Source organism: Dendronephthya gigantea, unplaced genomic scaffold, assembly GCF_004324835.1.
Source record: "Dendronephthya gigantea isolate DGI-Jeju-01 unplaced genomic scaffold, DenGig_1.0 000052F, whole genome shotgun sequence".
NCBI classification, from domain to species: Eukaryota; Metazoa; Cnidaria; class Anthozoa; order Malacalcyonacea; family Nephtheidae; genus Dendronephthya; species Dendronephthya gigantea.
The window spans coordinates 1,081,997-1,101,691 of record NW_021163062.1 but is presented as its reverse complement, the minus strand read 5'-3'; the positions used below and the strand labels follow the sequence as shown (position 1 = coordinate 1,101,691).

The 19,695-nt window shown below is 35.8% G+C and overlaps 3 protein-coding genes across 3 annotated transcripts; 2 read left to right on the top strand and 1 right to left on the bottom strand.

The window, feature by feature from the left end:
* Nucleotides 1-1,670: 1,670 nt before the first annotated feature.
* Nucleotides 1,671-19,269, bottom strand: LOC114528990. Its single transcript, XM_028550714.1, has 10 exons — nucleotides 19,236-19,269; nucleotides 12,922-12,980; nucleotides 11,881-12,177; nucleotides 10,637-10,759; nucleotides 10,025-10,134; nucleotides 4,873-4,931; nucleotides 4,180-4,331; nucleotides 3,463-3,759; nucleotides 2,811-2,914; nucleotides 1,671-2,548 (listed from the first exon to the last, which is right to left on the bottom strand). Exons 3-10 carry the CDS (start codon nucleotides 12,017-12,019, stop codon nucleotides 2,441-2,443), a joined length of 1,092 nt encoding a protein of 363 aa, XP_028406515.1. The 5' UTR covers nucleotides 12,020-12,177; nucleotides 12,922-12,980; nucleotides 19,236-19,269; the 3' UTR covers nucleotides 1,671-2,440.
* Nucleotides 14,759-15,469, top strand: LOC114528936. Its single transcript, XM_028550646.1, has one exon. The coding sequence runs from the start codon at nucleotides 14,759-14,761 to the stop codon at nucleotides 15,467-15,469; it is 711 nt and encodes a 236-aa protein (XP_028406447.1).
* LOC114528935 (uncharacterized protein K02A2.6-like) lies at nucleotides 15,666-16,808 on the top strand. The gene has a single exon (XM_028550645.1). It carries the CDS (start codon nucleotides 15,666-15,668, stop codon nucleotides 16,806-16,808), a length of 1,143 nt encoding a protein of 380 aa, XP_028406446.1.
* Nucleotides 19,270-19,695: the final 426 nt, after the last annotated feature.

Here is a 19,695-nt window from a genome sequence, read left to right as displayed (position 1 = left end):
CCCAACATAAAGTTGTTCTCAAAGAGCCAAGATTTTAATTGATTGCAACTGTTAGTTACTTACAGATTATTATGGTATATTTTTAATCTGCCTCCAGTCATTAAAACCATGGGTGAGAATGGTAACTGTTTAATTATAATCTGAGTTAATTAAGGTACAAAATGCACTAAAATATTTTTATTTTCTATACAACTTTACTTACAAGCAAAATCATGTTATATTTGGGACAACAAAAGTGTAGTGCATTGTTCAGGGGTAATCTGATTCAATAATGAAAAGCTGTTACCATAAATACCATGAACTATGACAAATATATATTGCAAAATAAGCTTAGTATGTATATATTAAATGGAGCAAAATTGTTGTTCGCATAGATTTATACTGATATATTAAGTAGCTGTAAATACAATGTACTGAATATAGAAAAGGTAAAGTATATTGTGTATTTAGTGAAGTTGTTCTTGCATATTTTATATCATGCAGTATGCAATTCATATGAAAATCTGGAAATTCAAATTTGGATCCAAAAAGTTTTCATTTCCAACCAAACATTATTCAATTTCAATAGCAATGTAGATATTAAACGGTAGATAGCAACGCGCAAAGCTCCACTTTGTAGGTTTATGAATGAGACCAAATCAACAAATTTAACTGTTTACAAACTAACCTTGTCAGTCCTTGTGTTCGTTTCATCGTTTGTGTAATTATATATGTATTATCCATTCCTTCTCCCACAAAAGAATGCAGTTTATGTTCCATATAACAGATAAAAGAATTGAGCGTACTTGAATTAGTGGAAATGCTAAGTTTGGCTGCGAAATTTGGTAAAATACGGAAAATATAGCCATGTCAAATTAGCATATTTTGTATTACGCGCGGAAATTGTAACTAATTTAGTTACAAACTTCCGGCCGTAAGATTCCGGCTTTTCTCATTCCTGGTTTTAAAGATTCCGGCTTTTCCCATTCCTGGTTTTAAAGATTCCGGCTTTTCTCATTCCTTGTTTTAAAGATTCCGGCTTTTCGCATTCCTTTTTTTAAAGATTCCGGCTTTTCGCATTCCTGGTTTTAAAGATTCCGGCTTTTCTCATTCCTTGTTTTAAAGATTCCGGCTTTTCGCATTCCTTGTTTTAAAGATTCCGGCTTTTCCCATTCCTTGTTTTAAAGATTCCGGCTTTTCGCATTCCTGGTTTTAAAGATTCCGGCTTTTCGCATTCCTGGTTTTATCATTCCCCGTTCCCTTCCCCGTTCCCTTCCTCGATTCCCCGTTCCTGGTTTTAAAGATAGCCCCCTGTATACCCCTTGCAAATTAGATTGAATAATATTGCTAATCAGTTACAAACACTAGTGGTTGTCTCGGGAAAATACAACCATCACTCTTTGTAACTGATTTGCATATATCTATTCAAATCTTATTATTACAAAGCGCTCGTGATTGTATATTACGATGATTGTATATCACGGCCGCCTGTGTTGTAAACATTACTAATAAGACAGGCTATGTTTAGTGGCCTAATCACCTGTACTAAACCGCACCCTGAGGGCAAATTAATTAACTTTTACTAAAAATTGATATCAAATGGCAACAAAATTTAATAAGGTACATTAAATCTGAAAAGTGATTTTTAGATATCATGTTAGATTGTATATACATGCATATAGTGTTGTTGACATGAACTAAAAACAATGCCTCATACAGGAACTAGTTGATGCAATAAATGCTAAAAATATGTAATTTGACATCGATCTTGGACTTGGATGTAGCATATTATGGAAGCCAACTGGACAATAATCATAGAAAATGCAAGTATCACTATCACTATTTATTTCTTTAGAAATTGATTGTTTTTTAACATGGGCACTGAAATATTTTTGCATCTGCATCATCTAAAGTCGTGCCGCTACTGCTGTTAAGACCTGTTTCAAACGTCGGTATCGGCTATGGGCACTCATTCAAATGCGGTGCTTCTACGATTTGAATTTCACGCTTTTGAGATGACGCACGTATTTATTTAAATTGTTGGATTTATATTATGCTCTTTTCATATAGTGCATGGGGCTCACTGTTAGAGGGAAGTACGTTCGGCGTCTTATCTCTTTAGTGGCACATCATAAAATTTGAAACAGGCCTGAATATGCCTAAATGCTTTTATGTTATTTTACAACCGTGGGTTGTTATATTATTAACCCAAAATGATATTCCTTAAACTAAAACATTTTAAAATCTTAAGACTTTATTGCATGCAATAATATCCCTAAATAATTACATCTAATTATGTCATATATGATTCGATTCAAAAAGAAAAAAACGGCTAGGTAACTACAATGAAATAAGTTTACTGATATGTGCACTAGTTTATATTCCAGTCTTCAAGCGAAGTTAATAACTATCACCATTCCTCTATAACACAATTTTTTTCATTTTCAATATTGTCTTCATTTTAACTCTGTGGGTTATCTCCTCTGGACATTTCATCTTCCTTTTGTCCATGATTGTAAAATTCTTTAGGCTCACCCATTTCACCCATACGCATTGGTTCCTCCCGATGCTAAAACGAAATGAAATTCCAAATGTAAAATGGAAAAACTCTTTGAACAAGTTGGCCAAATTTACTTAAAAGCTTTAACTGACTAAATTTTGTCCAATTAGAGTTTGTGTCAATGGATTTCTTAAAAGCTAAACCAATGTGATTTTGTGTTTCAAACTTACGATATTCACAATCATCGATGGAAATTCATTGAGAAAAATTAAGTTACCTGTACTCGTAGACCGAAACTAGGATATCTTAATTTCTATATAATTTTTATTACCCTTTGTCTTGTGCTTTTTCTCATTTTGTAGAAAACTAAAATGCCGACGATGATAAGAAGCACAACCACGATAATAACAATGATAATAACCACCACAGCATTGGCTATAATACAGAAGTTCGAATGCATTTGTTATTCAATCTAACATCTAGGGGAACCGCAAGGGGAATTAAGAGCGGCGAGAACATTGCGTCAGAAAATTTTATACATCCATTTTACGATTGTAACAGAATGGAGAGGAAGCTTAAATGTAATGTAAACATGAACAAATTTGCAGATCCATGCGAGAAGATATCTTTAACGTGAGTTTTAATGCAAAGAGCACGCCCATCACGATTACAACATAGCCTCATATTAAATTAGGGCACTCAGTGAACGTACTATGGTATGGCAATATGATTATAAATTATAAAGTAGCAAAGACCTTAATCCCGTCAGCAGAGGACAGTGGGGAGCTAACTCATGCAGTCCCCCTCTGTCTACGTGGCTAGGGCGCCCTTGCAAAAATCCCTTGCACTCAGTAATTTCCACAACACAGTTAAGCATAAACTGTATTTGGTGAGGGGAAAAACGACTATCTACAATCGCTTGCCCTGAGAGTTTCGGATTTGAAAATGACTCGGCAACACTATATATAAGCAACGATACTTACACGAATCCTCTTCCTTTGTCTTTACTGAAATTTTTATTTTGTCTCCACTGCCTTCTTTATTATATCCATGGACTTTGATGTCGTAAAATGTATTACTTTTCAATTTACTTAGTATAACATTAAATGTACCCGATGTCATATTCTGCGTCTTGTATTCTAATTGAGACTTTTCTTTGTGGCTTACTATGTAACCAAATATTTTGAAAAAGTCGTTCGCTGTAGGTTTTTCCCAACGAATGTCAATTCTGTTCTTGGTGACCTTGGAATGATTAAGGCTCTTTGGTGGAGGGGGTGGTTCTGTAAAGAATGCAGAAAAAAGAAGACCTCGAAATACATTTGTTTGATTTAATAAGAAATAGATGATTCCAACTATGAACTAAGTTATTCCGTGCAGTTGTCATTTCGATCGAAGGTCTTATTTCTCATTTTTTTTTAAATCTTACTCTCTGACTAACCTTTTCCATAATAGACCAACTTTTGATTTAGGGAACAAAAAGGGAATTTCCGAAATTAGTACAACAAACTTAGTAAATTTCGAAGTTTAACGAATTTGGCAAATTTTGTATGCATTTGTATTACGGATGAACGTTTGTAACTGAAATAGTTACACACTTCCGCCGTCACACAAAAGTGTATAAAAACTAACTGCTTCAAGATCTCTTTACTTTCAGCAAATGTAATAAAGTACATAGATATTAACAACGTCCTTAAATTTACCTTTTATAAATATATCGCCTTTAACTTTGTACTCTCCGAGTTTTTTGTTCTTAAGAATTTTCTCTCTCAATGTTTCGCCAACGACAACTTTCTTATTAGTATCTAGATCTCTCCGGTAAATAACCCTAAATTCTACTACGAGAGATCCGTTCCTACGTTAAAGTATGAAAAAAAACACGAGTAAAAATCTCAAAGACGTAATAACTTATAGATCAAGTGAGCACTCCATCGGCACTGACATGCATGAATTTAAAAATTTCAGGATTATATAGTCAGGTTAAAAGCCTCGAATGCCATATATTTAAACCCTGTTTTCAAATACTAAATTTTATTTCATTCTAACCTTGTTTATATTTCATGATTTTAAAGCTGCAAGGCGGTTAAAAAGTCCATTTTTACAAGTTAATTATTTCAGTCAAATTTCATATGATCCATTCATTTTGTCACAATTGAATTCATTTTTTTTCAAAATTGAAACATTTTGTCAACGTGATTGCAATGAAAATTGTATGGCACTGATTTTACTGTTATAAAAGGTAAAATACGATAGCCTGCAGCCTAGTGCTTGGCCGGGTACGAGATAACGTTTTTTTTTCACATGACTGCGCACCCTTTTTCATATTTATATTTATATATGTTTAATAAGGGTTGCGCACATTCTTTTCTTTTTAACAAATAAATACGGTACTCTACCTGAATCCCGTGACTTCCGCACGTTCAAAGTTTGGGGTATCTTTAAATGTCTCCGTTAGCTAACAAAACAGATCATTGCACGGTATTATTATGTGGTGCAATACCACCTCCCCTCCACTAAAATTTTTGTCACAAGCTAAATGTCGTTAAAAATACTAAACCGCAAAAAAGATCTGATCTATCCTAGGAAACGATAGCTTTGGTGTATTAAACAAAATTAATTAGAAGTTGACATGACAGCAAGGTTTGCAAAATGTGTTTTATTTCTCGATTTAATGTACTTGCTCTAGGCGTTGCCAAATAAATTTGCTTGCCTTGTCTAGCATTTTAGCTATTTTTGTCACCCTGCCATTCGATTTCTCTTTTCGGCATTTCCAGTCTAGTGGTGCTTTGAGAGCGAAGATCTCAAAGTCATCTGGCATGTAAAGAGTAAAACCTTGAACTTTGAAGGGGACAAAGCCGACAAACTAATCGAAAGAATACATGGTATTCTTCATAAATCAGACAAGTCGATGAACGTCGAAAATGACGACCTTCAGGGCGGATCTACTGTTGAACTTTTAGCTGAAGGAAACGATGCCAACACAAATGTGAGCAATGAAGAAATCAAAATAGTGGATTCCATTCCAGTGAAAAATGCTGAGTCGAGTCAATCAAGCGAGTCCCCCTACCTAGATAACCAATGCCGCTGTTCCTGCCGAATCTTTAAAGCAGAACTCGAAGGATTCAAGTTCGATATGCTTCTGATGCAAAAGCAAATTGAATCCATTCAATGCTTATGCATTGATCATACGAATTCTCCTAATGAGATATTAACCTACAAGAAAGAATGTCAAAGACTGCAGAATATTATATCTGAGAATAAAAAGCCACAGCTGACCTTGAAAAAAAAATCATGGCGCAAGAGTCTCGTATCATATCAGCAGAAGAAGAAAGGGACTCTCTAAGATTAGCACTTACGCTAATTATGAAAGATCAAGACAAAGCTAAACCAAACAAACAAGATCAAGGCGTATCAAGAACGGTATTTGCCAATAATACAAAAAGCAGTCGTAGTGGCAAAAATAAAGGCGCCGCAAGTTCAATGAAAGGTTTAATCGACCGTGAACGTGACCATGATATCTTAGGAGCGAATAAATTTAATGTGCTAGAGGTTGAAGGCTCTTCAGACAATGAGCCTGTGTCCAGCAATGACTGTGATGACCTGAACACCGAAGCAAAAAATCAAAGCAGCAAGCTAATTAAGAAATCGAGCAAATCAAAGAAATGTGGTGCTTCTGATGTTCCTGCAAATGTCAACGATCAAACGGCATCTCGGGTCAATGGATCAGAGTCTCGTGAGCCAGAAAGTAAAACGGTTATCGTTGGAGATTCAATGTTGAAAATGCTAAATGCCGGTCGAATGCGTCGCTCCATTGGGCACAACGTTATGATAAAGACATTCCCTGGCGCTAAGACAAGTGATATGAAGCATTATGTTCAGCCAGCCTTACAAACGAACCCGAGTCGTATGATCATCCATGTGGGCACTAATGATGTATCAAAAGGCACTGAACCGAAAGTTATTGCCAAGGGAATTGAGGATCTATGTAAAGGTATTGTGAAGTCTAATAAAGATATCCAAATAGCTATTTCTGAACTTATAATTAGAAATAATCCTGAACTGAATACCAAGATTAATGCTGTCAATGAACTTATTAAGAGTTTGTGTTTGAAGCATGGATGGCAAATAGTTAAACACCGAAATATCCAAGTGAATAATCTTAATGCTTCTGGTCTACATCTTAGCAGAGTAGGCACGTCATTACTAGCGAAGAACTTAATCGAATTCTTAAATAATTGAAATACTATTCCAAGCCAAGGCCCTCTAATTAATAGTTCAATTGCTCAGAGTGCTAGTACTGTCTCCATAGATGAGCCGGCGAATGGTGCTAACTCGCAGTTAGGTCAGGCAAACAACTTCTTAAATGCAATAAAGGCTGAAAATTTGATGCCCAATATACGTGGTCTCAAAATTGCAAATCTTAACATAAACAGTTTACTAAAACATATAGATGAATTAAGAGTATGCATGAATAATCAGCAAATTGATATCCTAGCGATCAACGAAACCAAACTCGACCCTAATGTACCCATGGAGTTAATTTCCCTTGAAGGTTACACCTGGGTATCGAGGAATAGGAATAGATTTGGCGGTGGCGTTGGTTTCTACATAAGAAACACTATTAATTTTCGGAATAGACTTGATTTGAATAAACAGGATCTCGAAATTCTTACTGTTGAAATTAACAAATATAAAATGAAACCATTTTTGATCTCAACATGGTACCGACCACCAAACTCTCCTATAGGCTTGTTAGGTAAATTTGAAAACGTGTTGCAATCAATAGACATGGAAGATAAAGAGAGCATTATCCTAGGAGATTTTAACTGTGACATACTTGACAATAACTGTAGGGACCAAAACACGAATGAGCTTAACTTTATTACAAGTATTTATCAATATCAGCAATTGATTGATGAGCCTACAAGAGAAACTGACTATTCGAAAACCTTAATTGATCACTTCTATTCCAATAAAAGAGAAAATATTGTTTTAGCAGGAGTTTCTAAAATATCTATTAGTGACCACTACTTAATATTTGGTATAAAAAAGTTTCCATCTTTGAAGGCCGAGGAGCATATTATCGAATTTCGTGATTTCAAAAATTTTAACGAAGAAAATTTTCTTCGCGACTTAATATCTTTACAAACTCTCGATCTAACAAATTATTCCAATCCTAACCAAATGTGGTGTGTTTGGAAAAAAAATTTTACGAAAATTATTGACAATCATGCTCCGCTCAAAACACGTAAAATTGGAAAGAAGCGTACACCATGGATAACTAAGCAAATTATTCATCGCAAGAGGCTAAAGAATTTCTTAAAGAAAAAGGCTTGTAAAACTAAAAGTGAAAGCGATTGGCACGCTTTCAAATCTGCTAGAAACTCGTATAATAAATTGATCAAAGCATCTATTCAAAAACATTACACAACAGAAATTCATAAAAATCAAGGAAATGCAAACCTCACCTGGAAATCGATCAATAACTTAATTCATAAATCGAAAAAATCCACAAATGTGAGTGAAATTTGCAATAAACATGGTGATACAATTGACACAAATGATATTCCTGACGCTTTTAATAATCATTTCACAGATCTAGGTAAAATCTTATCGCAAAAAATTCCACCAACTTCTATTCTCCCAGATACCTACATCAGAGAATCAACACAGGAATTTACTTTTAGTGAGATAAGTGAATTAGAAGTCTTTCAATTGTTGACAACAATGTCACTTAATAAGGCAACCGGAATAGATAAACTTCCAACAAAACTTGTCAAATTAGCAGCCCCGTACATTACTAAATCACTTACTGCAATATTTAACAGGTCTATATCAACTGGAATATTCCCTTGCGAATGGAAAGTTGCCAGAATTACCCCAATTTACAAAAGCGGTGTTAAATCTGATATGGATAATTATAGGCCTATATCTGTCATTTCAATAATTGCCAAAGCAATGGAAAAACTTGCATTTAACCAACTTTATTCATATCTACAACAATCAAATCTTTTAACAAATTCACAACATGGTTTCAGACCTCTCCACTCAACTGTCACTGCATTACTAAAAATGACAAATCAGTGGTATCGAAATATGGATGAAGGCTTGATCAATGGAGTTGTTTTTCTGGACTTAAAAAAGGCATTCGATACCGTTGACCATAATATATTACTTAAAAAATTATATCTTTATGGGGTGAGAGGTAAAGCCCATGATTGGTTTAAGTCGTATCTAACAAATCGTATCCAGTACTGCCAGGTTAATAGTAAATTATCTGGGCCACGTACAATTATTACTGGCATTCCGCAGGGCTCAATACTCGGTCCTCTATTATTTCTTATTTATATTAATGATCTTCCTAATAGCCTACAAAATGTGGACTGCGATATGTTTGCTGATGATACTCAAATAGGAACTGCAGGTAGAGACATAAAATCAATTACAGAAAGCTTAAACACTGACCTGGCCAATATTTCAGACTGGATGTCAGCCAACAAATTAAGTTTGAATAAGAGCAAAACTGAGTACATGATAATTGGTTCTCGCCATAATATTAAAAAGTGTGCTTCCGATTTACTGATTGAAATTGAAAACACGCCTATTAAGCGAGTTAGCACCACCAAATCACTGGGTCTGATGCTCGATGAGACCCTGACTTGGCATTCTCAAGTAGAACTCATTACGAAGAAAGTGAACAGGAGTTTTTATGTTCTGAGACGACTTCGAGAGTTCTCAGACTTGAAAACTCTTGTTACAGCTTATAAAACCTTGGTCCAACCACACTTTGACTATTGCTCACAAATATGGGGATGCCTTGGAATTACGTTGCAAAATAAACTGCAACGCTTACAAAACAGGGCAGTCCGTATCATTACAAAGCGTGGTTATGACTATAGGTCTGTAGACATACTTTTAATGAACTTGAGATACCAAATTTGAGTGTTAAAAGAAATAACCAATTATGCACTACAATGTATCAGGTAAAAAATAGCTTAGTTCCTGACTATCTCATTGACCTTTTTACGAAAACAAACGCGGTGCATGACTATCAAACTAGACAGGCTGAGCATAATCTTCTACCACCTAAGCCAAATACAAATTTTGGTAAAAAATCCTTTTCATACAGAGGTGCAGTGGCTTGGAACAATTTAACATCTAATCAAAAAAACTCTGAATCTATAAAGTGTTTCAAAAGTAACTTGCTAACTAGTAATATGTCTTAGTGTGATAATTGTGCTGAACAACTTAATAATTAGTAATATGTGTGATAATTGTAATTTTCACTTCCTCCTATATTCTATTATTTAATACTTGTATATAACTTAATCTTATTTTTAATTATAGACGTAAATGCACGGCCTATTGGAAGATCACTTTTCACTCTTGTAAATATTTCTTTCTTAAACCATTGTGAAATAGTACCGTGGATAAATAAATTGATAATAATAATATATAGAGGCGTATAAGTGATATCACAAAACGTTTTGCGAAAAAATCATTTTTGCATAGGAAAATGCACCTTCCGTAAAGAGAATTCAAATTTACCTTATTCGTAATATTCTCTTTCAACTCTATATATTCTTCTGAGCTTTCGTTCTTCAACGCTGGGGTAAACTCCCTTTCTAAGATTATTTCAACTTTTACAACGTCGTTTTCTAAAGTGGAAATAATCAAGCGTTAATTATTAAGTGCTTCAAATATTTGCCATTTAGAAATATTAGGGAATAAAAATAAACATCACCATCTCACAAATGGCTATTTGCCAATTAGATCTGTCCCAATTACTTCAGATATGCATGTTTAAAGATTATATGGCAAAGTCAAGCACACTTTTTTCCAAAGAAATATCAAACATGGTTTACTCGAAAAGGACGGTTCTATGATTGTGTTTTTAAGAATTTTATCATTATAAAGCCACTGCGTTAATGTGTAAACGCGTTTGGCAAAAAGGTTTGTTCTGTAAATATTTCATTCAAAGGTTTTTCTAAAAAAAAGTGTACGCGTATTCGCCGCCATTTTCCCTTTTGATAAATTCTAACAGCATGGCGCCATGGCCATGTGTTGTTGCTACACAAATTCCATACGGCTGATTTAAAAACGCGTATATGTAGAGTATTAGACAAATATTGAGTTATATTAAATTAATTTATTAATTACTTATGCATTTAACACCGTCAAAGTAAAAGTCTTTATTGCAAGGGCATTTTATTGTACCCTCGGTCAACGTTACACATGTTGAATTTCCGGGGCATATGTCCGGACCATTTGGTGGACATGCACCTATAAACGATCAAAAAACAGAATGAGACGAAAATACCATGCAGATAGATTTTAACTATAATTATAGACGCACAACAGTATTTGAGGGTGTGTCAGGGGGTGGGAGACATTTATGTCAAAATCCGATGCACTTTCTTTTTACTCTTTTGTTTGACACAAGAAGATGGTATAGTATATTATATATGCTAAAACAAATTACTATAGGTATCTCAAAGCCAGAGTTTATTGACACTTTATACCTCAATATGCATGTGTTCTCAACGTTAAAAAACAGCTATACAGCCAGCCCGAAAATTTAGTCGTGCTATGCTAATATTTTGGTTCTCATTGATTATGAAAACAATTAATTTTTAAAGAAATGAAGAATGATAATAACGAAAAGTTTGCATATCATGACTAAATCGTCAGGCTGGTTACGCCACTGATAATAAGACAAACTCCTGGGGTCGGTTTTATCAAGCTCGTTTAGCTTAAACGGCAGATAAGTCAAAATTAAATGACACCCCCTACATCTCTCTTGAAACAGCCAACTTGAATATTATGCACTAAATATGTAGTTGCAAACAGTATCTTTGTATAAGGCTACATACATTTTGTATACTTTTTCTATAAAACGATAGACGTACTTTCAATTTTGAACTTAACTACCGTTTAAGCTAAACAGGCTTGATTAACCAGCCCCTTTATTCTAAATTAAAAGCAAACTTAAACTCATTAAACCCATTCAGTGACAAAGATTAATTTTCTCATTTTTCATCACTTTTTAATGACGATATTTCTACCTTTATAAGAGTTTGCTTTTCAGTGTTTAAGTTTCTCTATTAATCTGTCCACTGATTAAAAATAACTTTTTCACTGCTCAGTAATAACAAAATTTTTAGGTCACACTCAATGAGTGAGGGTGTGAGTGATCCATACGAGATTGCATCTTTAACGTGAGTTTTAATGCAAAGAACATGCCTATCATGATTACAACATAGCCTTATATTAAAAATAGGGCCACTAAGTTAAGCATAAACTGTATATGGTGATGGGAAAGACGACTATCCAAAATCTGTTGCCCCGAGAGTTTTGGATTTGAAAATGACTCGGCAACACTATATATAAGCAATGATACTTACCCGAATCCTCTTCTTTTGTCTTTACTGAAATTTCTATTTTGTCTCCACTGCCCTCACTATTATATCCATGGACTGTGATGTCGTAAAATGTATCACTTTTCAATTTACTTAATATAACATTAAATGTACCCGATGTCATATCCTGCGTCTTGTATTTTAATTGAGACTTTTCTTTGTGGCTTACTATGTAACCAAATATTTCAAAAAAGTCGTTTGCTGCAGGTTTTTCCCAACGAATGTCAATTCTGTTCTCGGTGACCTTGGAATGATTAAGGCTCTTTGGTGGAGGGGGTGGTTCTGTAAAGAATGCAGAAAAAGGAAGACCTCGAAATACATTTGTTTGATTTAATAAGAAATAGATGATTCCAACTACGAACTAAGTTATTCCGTGCAGTTGTCGCCCCGAAGGTCTTATTCCTCATTTTTTTTTAATCTCACTCTCTCATTGCCCTTTTCCATAGTAGACTAACTTTTGATTTAGGGAACAAAAAGGGAATTTCCGAAAATAGTATACAATTCCCCTACTACGAGAGATCCGTTCCTACGTTAAAGTATGAAAAAAAACACGAGTGAAAATCTCAAACACGTAATAACTTATAGATCAAGAGAGCACTCCATCGACACTGACATGCATGAGTATAAAAATTTTAGGATTAGAGTATAAGGTTAAAAATTTCGAATGCCATAGATTTAAACCCTGTTTTGAAATACTAAATTTTTCTTTATCTTATTCTAACCTTGTTTATATTTCAATGATTTTAAAGTCACAAGGCGGTCCTGGACTTTTTACAAGTTAATTATTTCAGTCAAATTTTTTATAATCCATTCATTTTGTCACAATTGAATTCATTTTTTTTCAAAATTGAAACATTTCGTCAACGTCATTGCAATGAAAATTATATGGCACTTGCTTTACTGTTATAAAAAGTAAATAGGATAGCTACAGCCTAGTGCTTGGGCGGGTCAGATAACGTTGTTTTTCTCATGTTTAATCAGGGTTGCGGACATTCTTTTTTTTCACAAATAAACACGGTACTTTACCTGAATCCCGTCACTTCCACGCGTTCAAAGTTTTGGGTATCTTTAAAAGTCTCCGTTAGCTAACAAAACAGATCATTGCATGGTATTATTATGTGGTGCAATACCACCTCCCCTCGACTAAAATTTTTGTCACAAGCTAAATGTCAATCAAAATACTAAACCTTAATAAAGATCTGATCTATCCTAGGAAACGATAGTTTCGGTGCAATAAAAGAAATAATAATAAAACAATATAAAAAAGCAGTTAACATAATTAGACTTGCGAAATATATTTTATATACTTTCTTTACGCGTTGCCAAATGACATTGCATGTCTGGTCTAGCATTTTATTTTTGTCCCCCTGCCATTCGATTTCTCTACTCGGCATTTCCAGTTTAAAAGACTTCTTGTTTTTTAGTAAGTGATTGTTGACGTTCCATTCCATTCTATTGAATGACGTTCGATTTTGTTTGTTTGTTTGCAATAACATGCAATTAAGGTAAAATATAATCTTCTAATCCTGGTGGTTATACCCTACAACGACGGGTAACACCCGGTTAAGATTTTAGATAATTGTTCAATACTGTAGTATGTTTACTCGCAGTTAATAGAATATACATTGTTTAGAGACTGCGTAAAAGTACAATAGAACTCATTAACTATGTCGGCGAACATTTATGCAAAAAATTGTTCCTTTTTCGTCACGTGTCTATTGTATTTTGAACAAATAAACAACAGTAAGGTCTGAATTAACATGTTGTTCAAGTTACGGTTGAGGAGTTAAGCCAAGCCATTGCTATTGGTTAGTTGCGCAAAAATACAATATAGACATGTGACGGGATAAGGGACCATTTTCAAGAAACCTGGGGCCGGTTGCATCAAGCCCGTTTAGTTTGAACGGTGGATAAGTTCAAAATAGAAAGCAAGTCTGCCGTTTTATTCAACAAGCAAACTAAATGTTTTTTACCTTAATAAAATATACTTTTTACAACTACATATTCAGCGCATATTCAAGTTGACTCATTCAAGAGAGATGTAAGAGTGCTATTTAATTTTGACTTATCCACCGTTTAAGCTAAACGGGCTTGATACAACCGGTCCCAGGACAATAACATAGATAACATGAGTTGTATTGTACTTCCATCTTGTCTCCAAGCCATATATATTATAATAACTGTCGTTTACTGTACTACCATGGTTTATTCTAATATTATATATAACGCCTGTATTCAAAAAGCTCACTGACATTCACACTCACACTCTTTGAGTGTGACATAGAAATTTTGTTATTACCGATCAATGAGAAAGTTTTTTCTTATTCAAAGAATAGATTTAAGGTAAAACATTAAATATCAAGCTTTGTTTGACTGAAAATACAGCAATGGAAAGATATAAGAAGAACAAGATCTCTCACTCACTGAGTTTGAGTGTGAGTGAGCTTTTAGAATATAGAGGCGTAAGTGTATTCATCAAAAATTTCGCATGAAAATGTGGTTACTGGTGCAATGTTGACATTATTAATTTTATAGTTATGCTCACGTGACTAGTTGTCACGTGAAGTCGAGAACAATGTTAGTTGCTTAGTAACGAACACGAGGTAGAAAAACATGGAACTTGTAGTAGCGATTTATCTAACGATACTTTTATAGTATAAGAAGTTCATAAGCATTAAAGACCAATTTATAAACATTACATTGGCGACGAGGTAAACAAAAGCAGATATCGTTTATAAATAACAACGATTTTGAAACCTATAATCGACGAATAAAGTCAGAAAGTCATGGCAAGTGGCCGAATCGATTTAACCCCAATGGCGCCATTTGATCCCTTGGCAGATCCAAGTTCTCTCAGCCAACGATGGAAAACGTGGAAACGACGATTCGAAACATATTTGTGGCTCTAAATGTTACGGAGAAGAAACAAAAGCGAGCTCTCTTGCTATACCAAACTGGCCAAGAGACTCAGGATATTTTTGACACCCTCGCTGAAATCGGCGAAGATGACGATTATGATTCCGCCATCGCTGCCCTTGATACGTATTTTTCACCTCAAAAACACCTCGATTTTGAAATCTTTAAGTTTCGTGAAGCCAAACAACAGTCCCATGAAACCATAGATCAATTTTCAACTCGTCTTAGGAAAATGGCAACAAACTGTGACTTTGCAAATATTGATAAAGAAGTGAAATCGGCCATAATTCAACACTGTTCATCGAAACGTTTACGACGCTATGCCCTTCTCGATTCAGAGGTTACCTTAGCCAAGATTCTCGCTAAAGGCAGAGCTTTCGAACTTAGTGAATCACAAGCAGCCGGCATTGAAAACGCACTGGAATCAACACATATTTCTGACGAAGTAGCTGAAGCCGTGCGCCCTCAAGGGACAGCCAACCAAAGTAATCATGATCAACAACCAACATCGTTTCATCGTCAAGCTTTTCGCACTTCATCACAGTGTCGAAATTGTGGGGGGCTCTGGCCCCATAACAACAATATTTGTCCAGCAAAGGGAAAATCTTGTTTGAACTCAGTTTGGGAAAACCAATCATTTTGCGAAAGTCTGTCGTAGTGCCCGCAAGCCTCGTATAAGTCAACGAGAAAACCAAAACTCTTCAAAAAAATACCAAAAAAAAATCCAAAAGATTTCTCGCCAACCCTCCAGCAATGAAAGTAGCAGCGAGGATGAATTTTTCACGCTAAAACCATCATGTAGAGACAAAACAACACCTCGGGTCCAAATTTTGGTCAACAACACACCTATTAACATGGTTATCGACACTGGTGCCTCCATCAACATCATCGATGAACTTGCTTTCAACATATTACAGAAACAGAGACCCTTATCCCTACGCCATTCCAAGACACGTGTTTTTGCCTACGGTGCCACCCACCAGTTGCCTGTTATGGGACAATTTCATGCCACCTTGAAATTCGCGACAGGCACAACAACCACACGAGTTCATGTTATCAAAGGAAATTTTGGTTGTTTGCTCAGCTATCAAACGGCATCTGCTTTGGGTCTAATTATGCTAAAGATCAACAATGTAAAATCTGGACAGTCCACCCATGACCAATTGTTGAAAGAGTATGCCCATATATTCAATGGAATTGGAACCCTTAAAGATTTTGAAGTTAAATTACACATTAATGATACTGTTCCTCCAGTGGCACAGAACCCCCGCCGTATTCCTTTCCACATGCGGAAAAAGGTCTCAGATGCACTTGACAAACTAGAAAGTGATGGAATTATTGAAAAAACATCAGAAGCAACTCATTGGGTCAGCCCATTGGTGGTTATTCCAAAGAAAGATGGCGATGTCAGACTGTGTATTGACATGCGTAAAGCTAATGAAGCGATTCAGCGTGAACGACATCCAACTCCAACTGTGGATGATTTAATTCACAAGCTAAATGGTGCCACCGTGTTCACAAAGCTTGATCTTCGTTCAGGATACCATCAGTTATCGCTCGCAGAGGAAAGTCGACACATAACCTTTACAACACACAAAGGGCTTTACCGCTATAAGAGGTTGAATTTTGGTACCAATTCGGCAAGTGAGATTTTTCAACACGTCATTAGCGAACAGATCCGAGACATACCGAATGCCATTAGCAATAGTGATGACATAATCATCTTTGGCACAACACAAGCAGAGCATGACAAAGCCCTTCGTGACATATTTGAGCGGTTTTCACTCATTGGACTCACCTTAAACCAGGACAAATGCGAGTTCAGTCAAGCACAGCTCACATATTTTGGTTTTGTCTTCTCGGGTGAAGGAATGTCACCAGATCCAGCCAAGGTCTCAGCCATTCATGACTGCCCACCTCAAAAAAAAGGCCAAAGCTGTTCGAAGTTTTCTTGGTATGGCAACATATTGTGCCAAATTCATTTCAAATATCAGTGAGCTCACAGAACCTTTACGGGAACTAACACGAAAGAATATACCTTTCTGTTGGACATCAAGACATGAGCAGGCATTCATCTCAGTGAAAGCTGCTCTTACAAGCGCAACAGTCATGGCATATTTCGATCAAACTAAAGACACAGAACTCATTACAGATGCATCACCTGTGGGTCTATCAGCGATTCTGATGCAGAAAGCTTCCGGATCAGAACAAAGAAATGTTGTCGCATACATCAGTCGGTCCTTATCAGACATCGAAAGACGATATAGCCAAACGGAGCGAGAAGCTCTTGCAATTGTGTGGGCGATTGAACGTTTACATATTTATTTATACGGAGGACATTTCACTCTGCTAACTGATTGCAAACCAGTCGAGTTGATCTTGAACAACCCAAATTCACGACCCCCGGCTAGAATTGAAAGATGGAATCTACGATTACAGGATTATGATTTTAACGTAAGTTACACCAAGGGACTTGACAATCCATCAGACTTTCTATCACGACATTTACCTGACACCACTGATGACAGACATTTTCAAACAATGGCAGACAACTATGTTTGCTTCCTAACCCAACATGCTGTTCCAAGAGCAATGACACTGCCTGAAATACAGCAAGCCACTTTGGCTGATCCAACATTACAGTTCCTGGGTACCCTCGTATCAACAGGTCAGTGGCATTTAATCAACTCACTGGATGTGCAATCCAATCCCAACATAAAAGTCTCGGATTTGAAAGCGTGCAAGAAAATTAAAACAGAACTTACACTCAATGAACAGGATGGAGTCATATTACGAGGTTCGCGAATTGTCCTTCCCGAAAGCCTTAGACTAAAGGCTATTCATATTGCCCATGAAGGCCACCAAGGGCTTGTCAAAACCAAACAGCTATTACGAGAAAAGGTTTGGTATCCGGGTATAGACCAACTAGCTAAACATACAATGGATACTTGTTTATTATGTCAAGCAAATGGACCAAACAGTCACCAAGAACCATTACGTATGACAACGCTACCACCCGAACCCTGGCACACAGTGAATATTGACTTTTGTGGACCATTTCTTGGTGGTTCCTATCTGTTAGTAATCATTGATGTTAATCAATATTCGATCACGTTTCCCGGAGGTGGAAATTGTAAGCTCGACCTCTGCCAAATCCATAATATTGAAACTTGAACGAATTTTTGCCACACATGGTATCCCAAAGGTGCTAAAGAGTGATAATGGCCCACCATTTCAGAGCCATGAGTTTAGTGTGCACCTCAAAGAACTTGGCATTACACATAAACCAAGCTCACCATTATGGCCTGAAGGAAATGGACTAGCTGAAAACTTCATGAAACCACTTGTGAAGGCTGTAAAATCCGCATATCATGAAAACAAAGATTGGAAGCGTGAAATGTTCAAATTCTTGCTTAACTACAGAGCTACCCCACATGCCACGACTGGCAAGTCACCGGCAGAGTTGCTATACAACCGTCAGCTTCAAACAAAATTACCACATGTGTTGTTTAATAACCAGTCCCCAATTCATCAAGAGCTGAAAGAGAGAGATGAAAGGTTGAAAAATAAACAAAAGGACTATGCTGATTCAACACGAAGAGTGAAACGTGCTGACATCAAAAAAAGAGATTTAGTTTTGGTGCGACAATCTAAGTCAAACAAAATGTCCACAAAATATGATCCAACACCATATGAAGTTACAAATCGCCGTGGCAACAGGATCACCGCAGTGAGGAATGGGAAATATATAACGCGGAACATTTCCTTCTTTAAAAAGTTTCACCCAAAACATGGAATACCACTGAATTCAACAGATAACCTTGATGAAGAAAATTATTTCTCAGACGAAGATGTTCGCGTAGAGAATGAACAGCACAATCGATTGCGACAGAATAATCGTCCAAGACAAGAAATTGGTCCCAGGCAAGATGATTGTCCGAGATATCCAGCAAGAGAAAGACGACGGATCAACAGATATGGGAATAACATTTATGATTGACTGTTTGACCTGGACTAAGATAGATAAGATACAGTTTAAACATTATGTTAATATTTTGTTATAGTTAGTAGAGTTCATATGTAAAGCATAGGAGGGATGCAATGTTGACATTATTTATAGTTATGCTCACGTGACTAGTTGTCACGTGAAGTCAAGAACAATGTTAGTTGCTTAGTAACGAACACGAGGTAGAAAAACATCGAACTTGTAGTAGCGATTTATCTGACGATACTTTTATAGTATAAGAAGTTCATAAGCATTAAAGACCAATTTATAAACATTTACAACTGGTAGCTACGCCCAACTAAATTATGGCTAATCGAAAAGGTTATTATGCGGTAGGTTTGTGATATCACAAAAGTCTAACAAAAAAAGAATTTTTGCACAGGAAAATACGACTTCCGTAAAGAGAATTCAGATTTACCTTATTCGTAATATTCTCTTTCAACTCTATATATTCTTCTGAGTTTTCGTTCTTTAACGATGGGGTAAACTTCCTTTCTAAGACTATTGCAGCTTTTACAACGACGTTTCCTAAAGTGGAAATAATCCAACGTTAATTATTATGTGTTTCAATTATTTACGATTCAGAATATTAAGAAATAAATATGGACATCACGATCGCACAAATGGCTATTTGCCAATCAGATTAGTCCGAATTCCTTGAGATATGCTTAAAGATGATATGGCAAAGTTAATCACACTTTTTTACAAAGAAATATCAGACCTGCATGGTTTTTTAGAAAACGACGGTTAATGATTGCATTTTTAAGAAATGCGTAGAAGGTTTGTCATAAAAGAATATCAGTTATGGAAAGATGTGTTATCATTATAAAAAGCTGCTGCATGTGTTGCACAAAGGCGTTTGGCAAAAAGATGTGTTC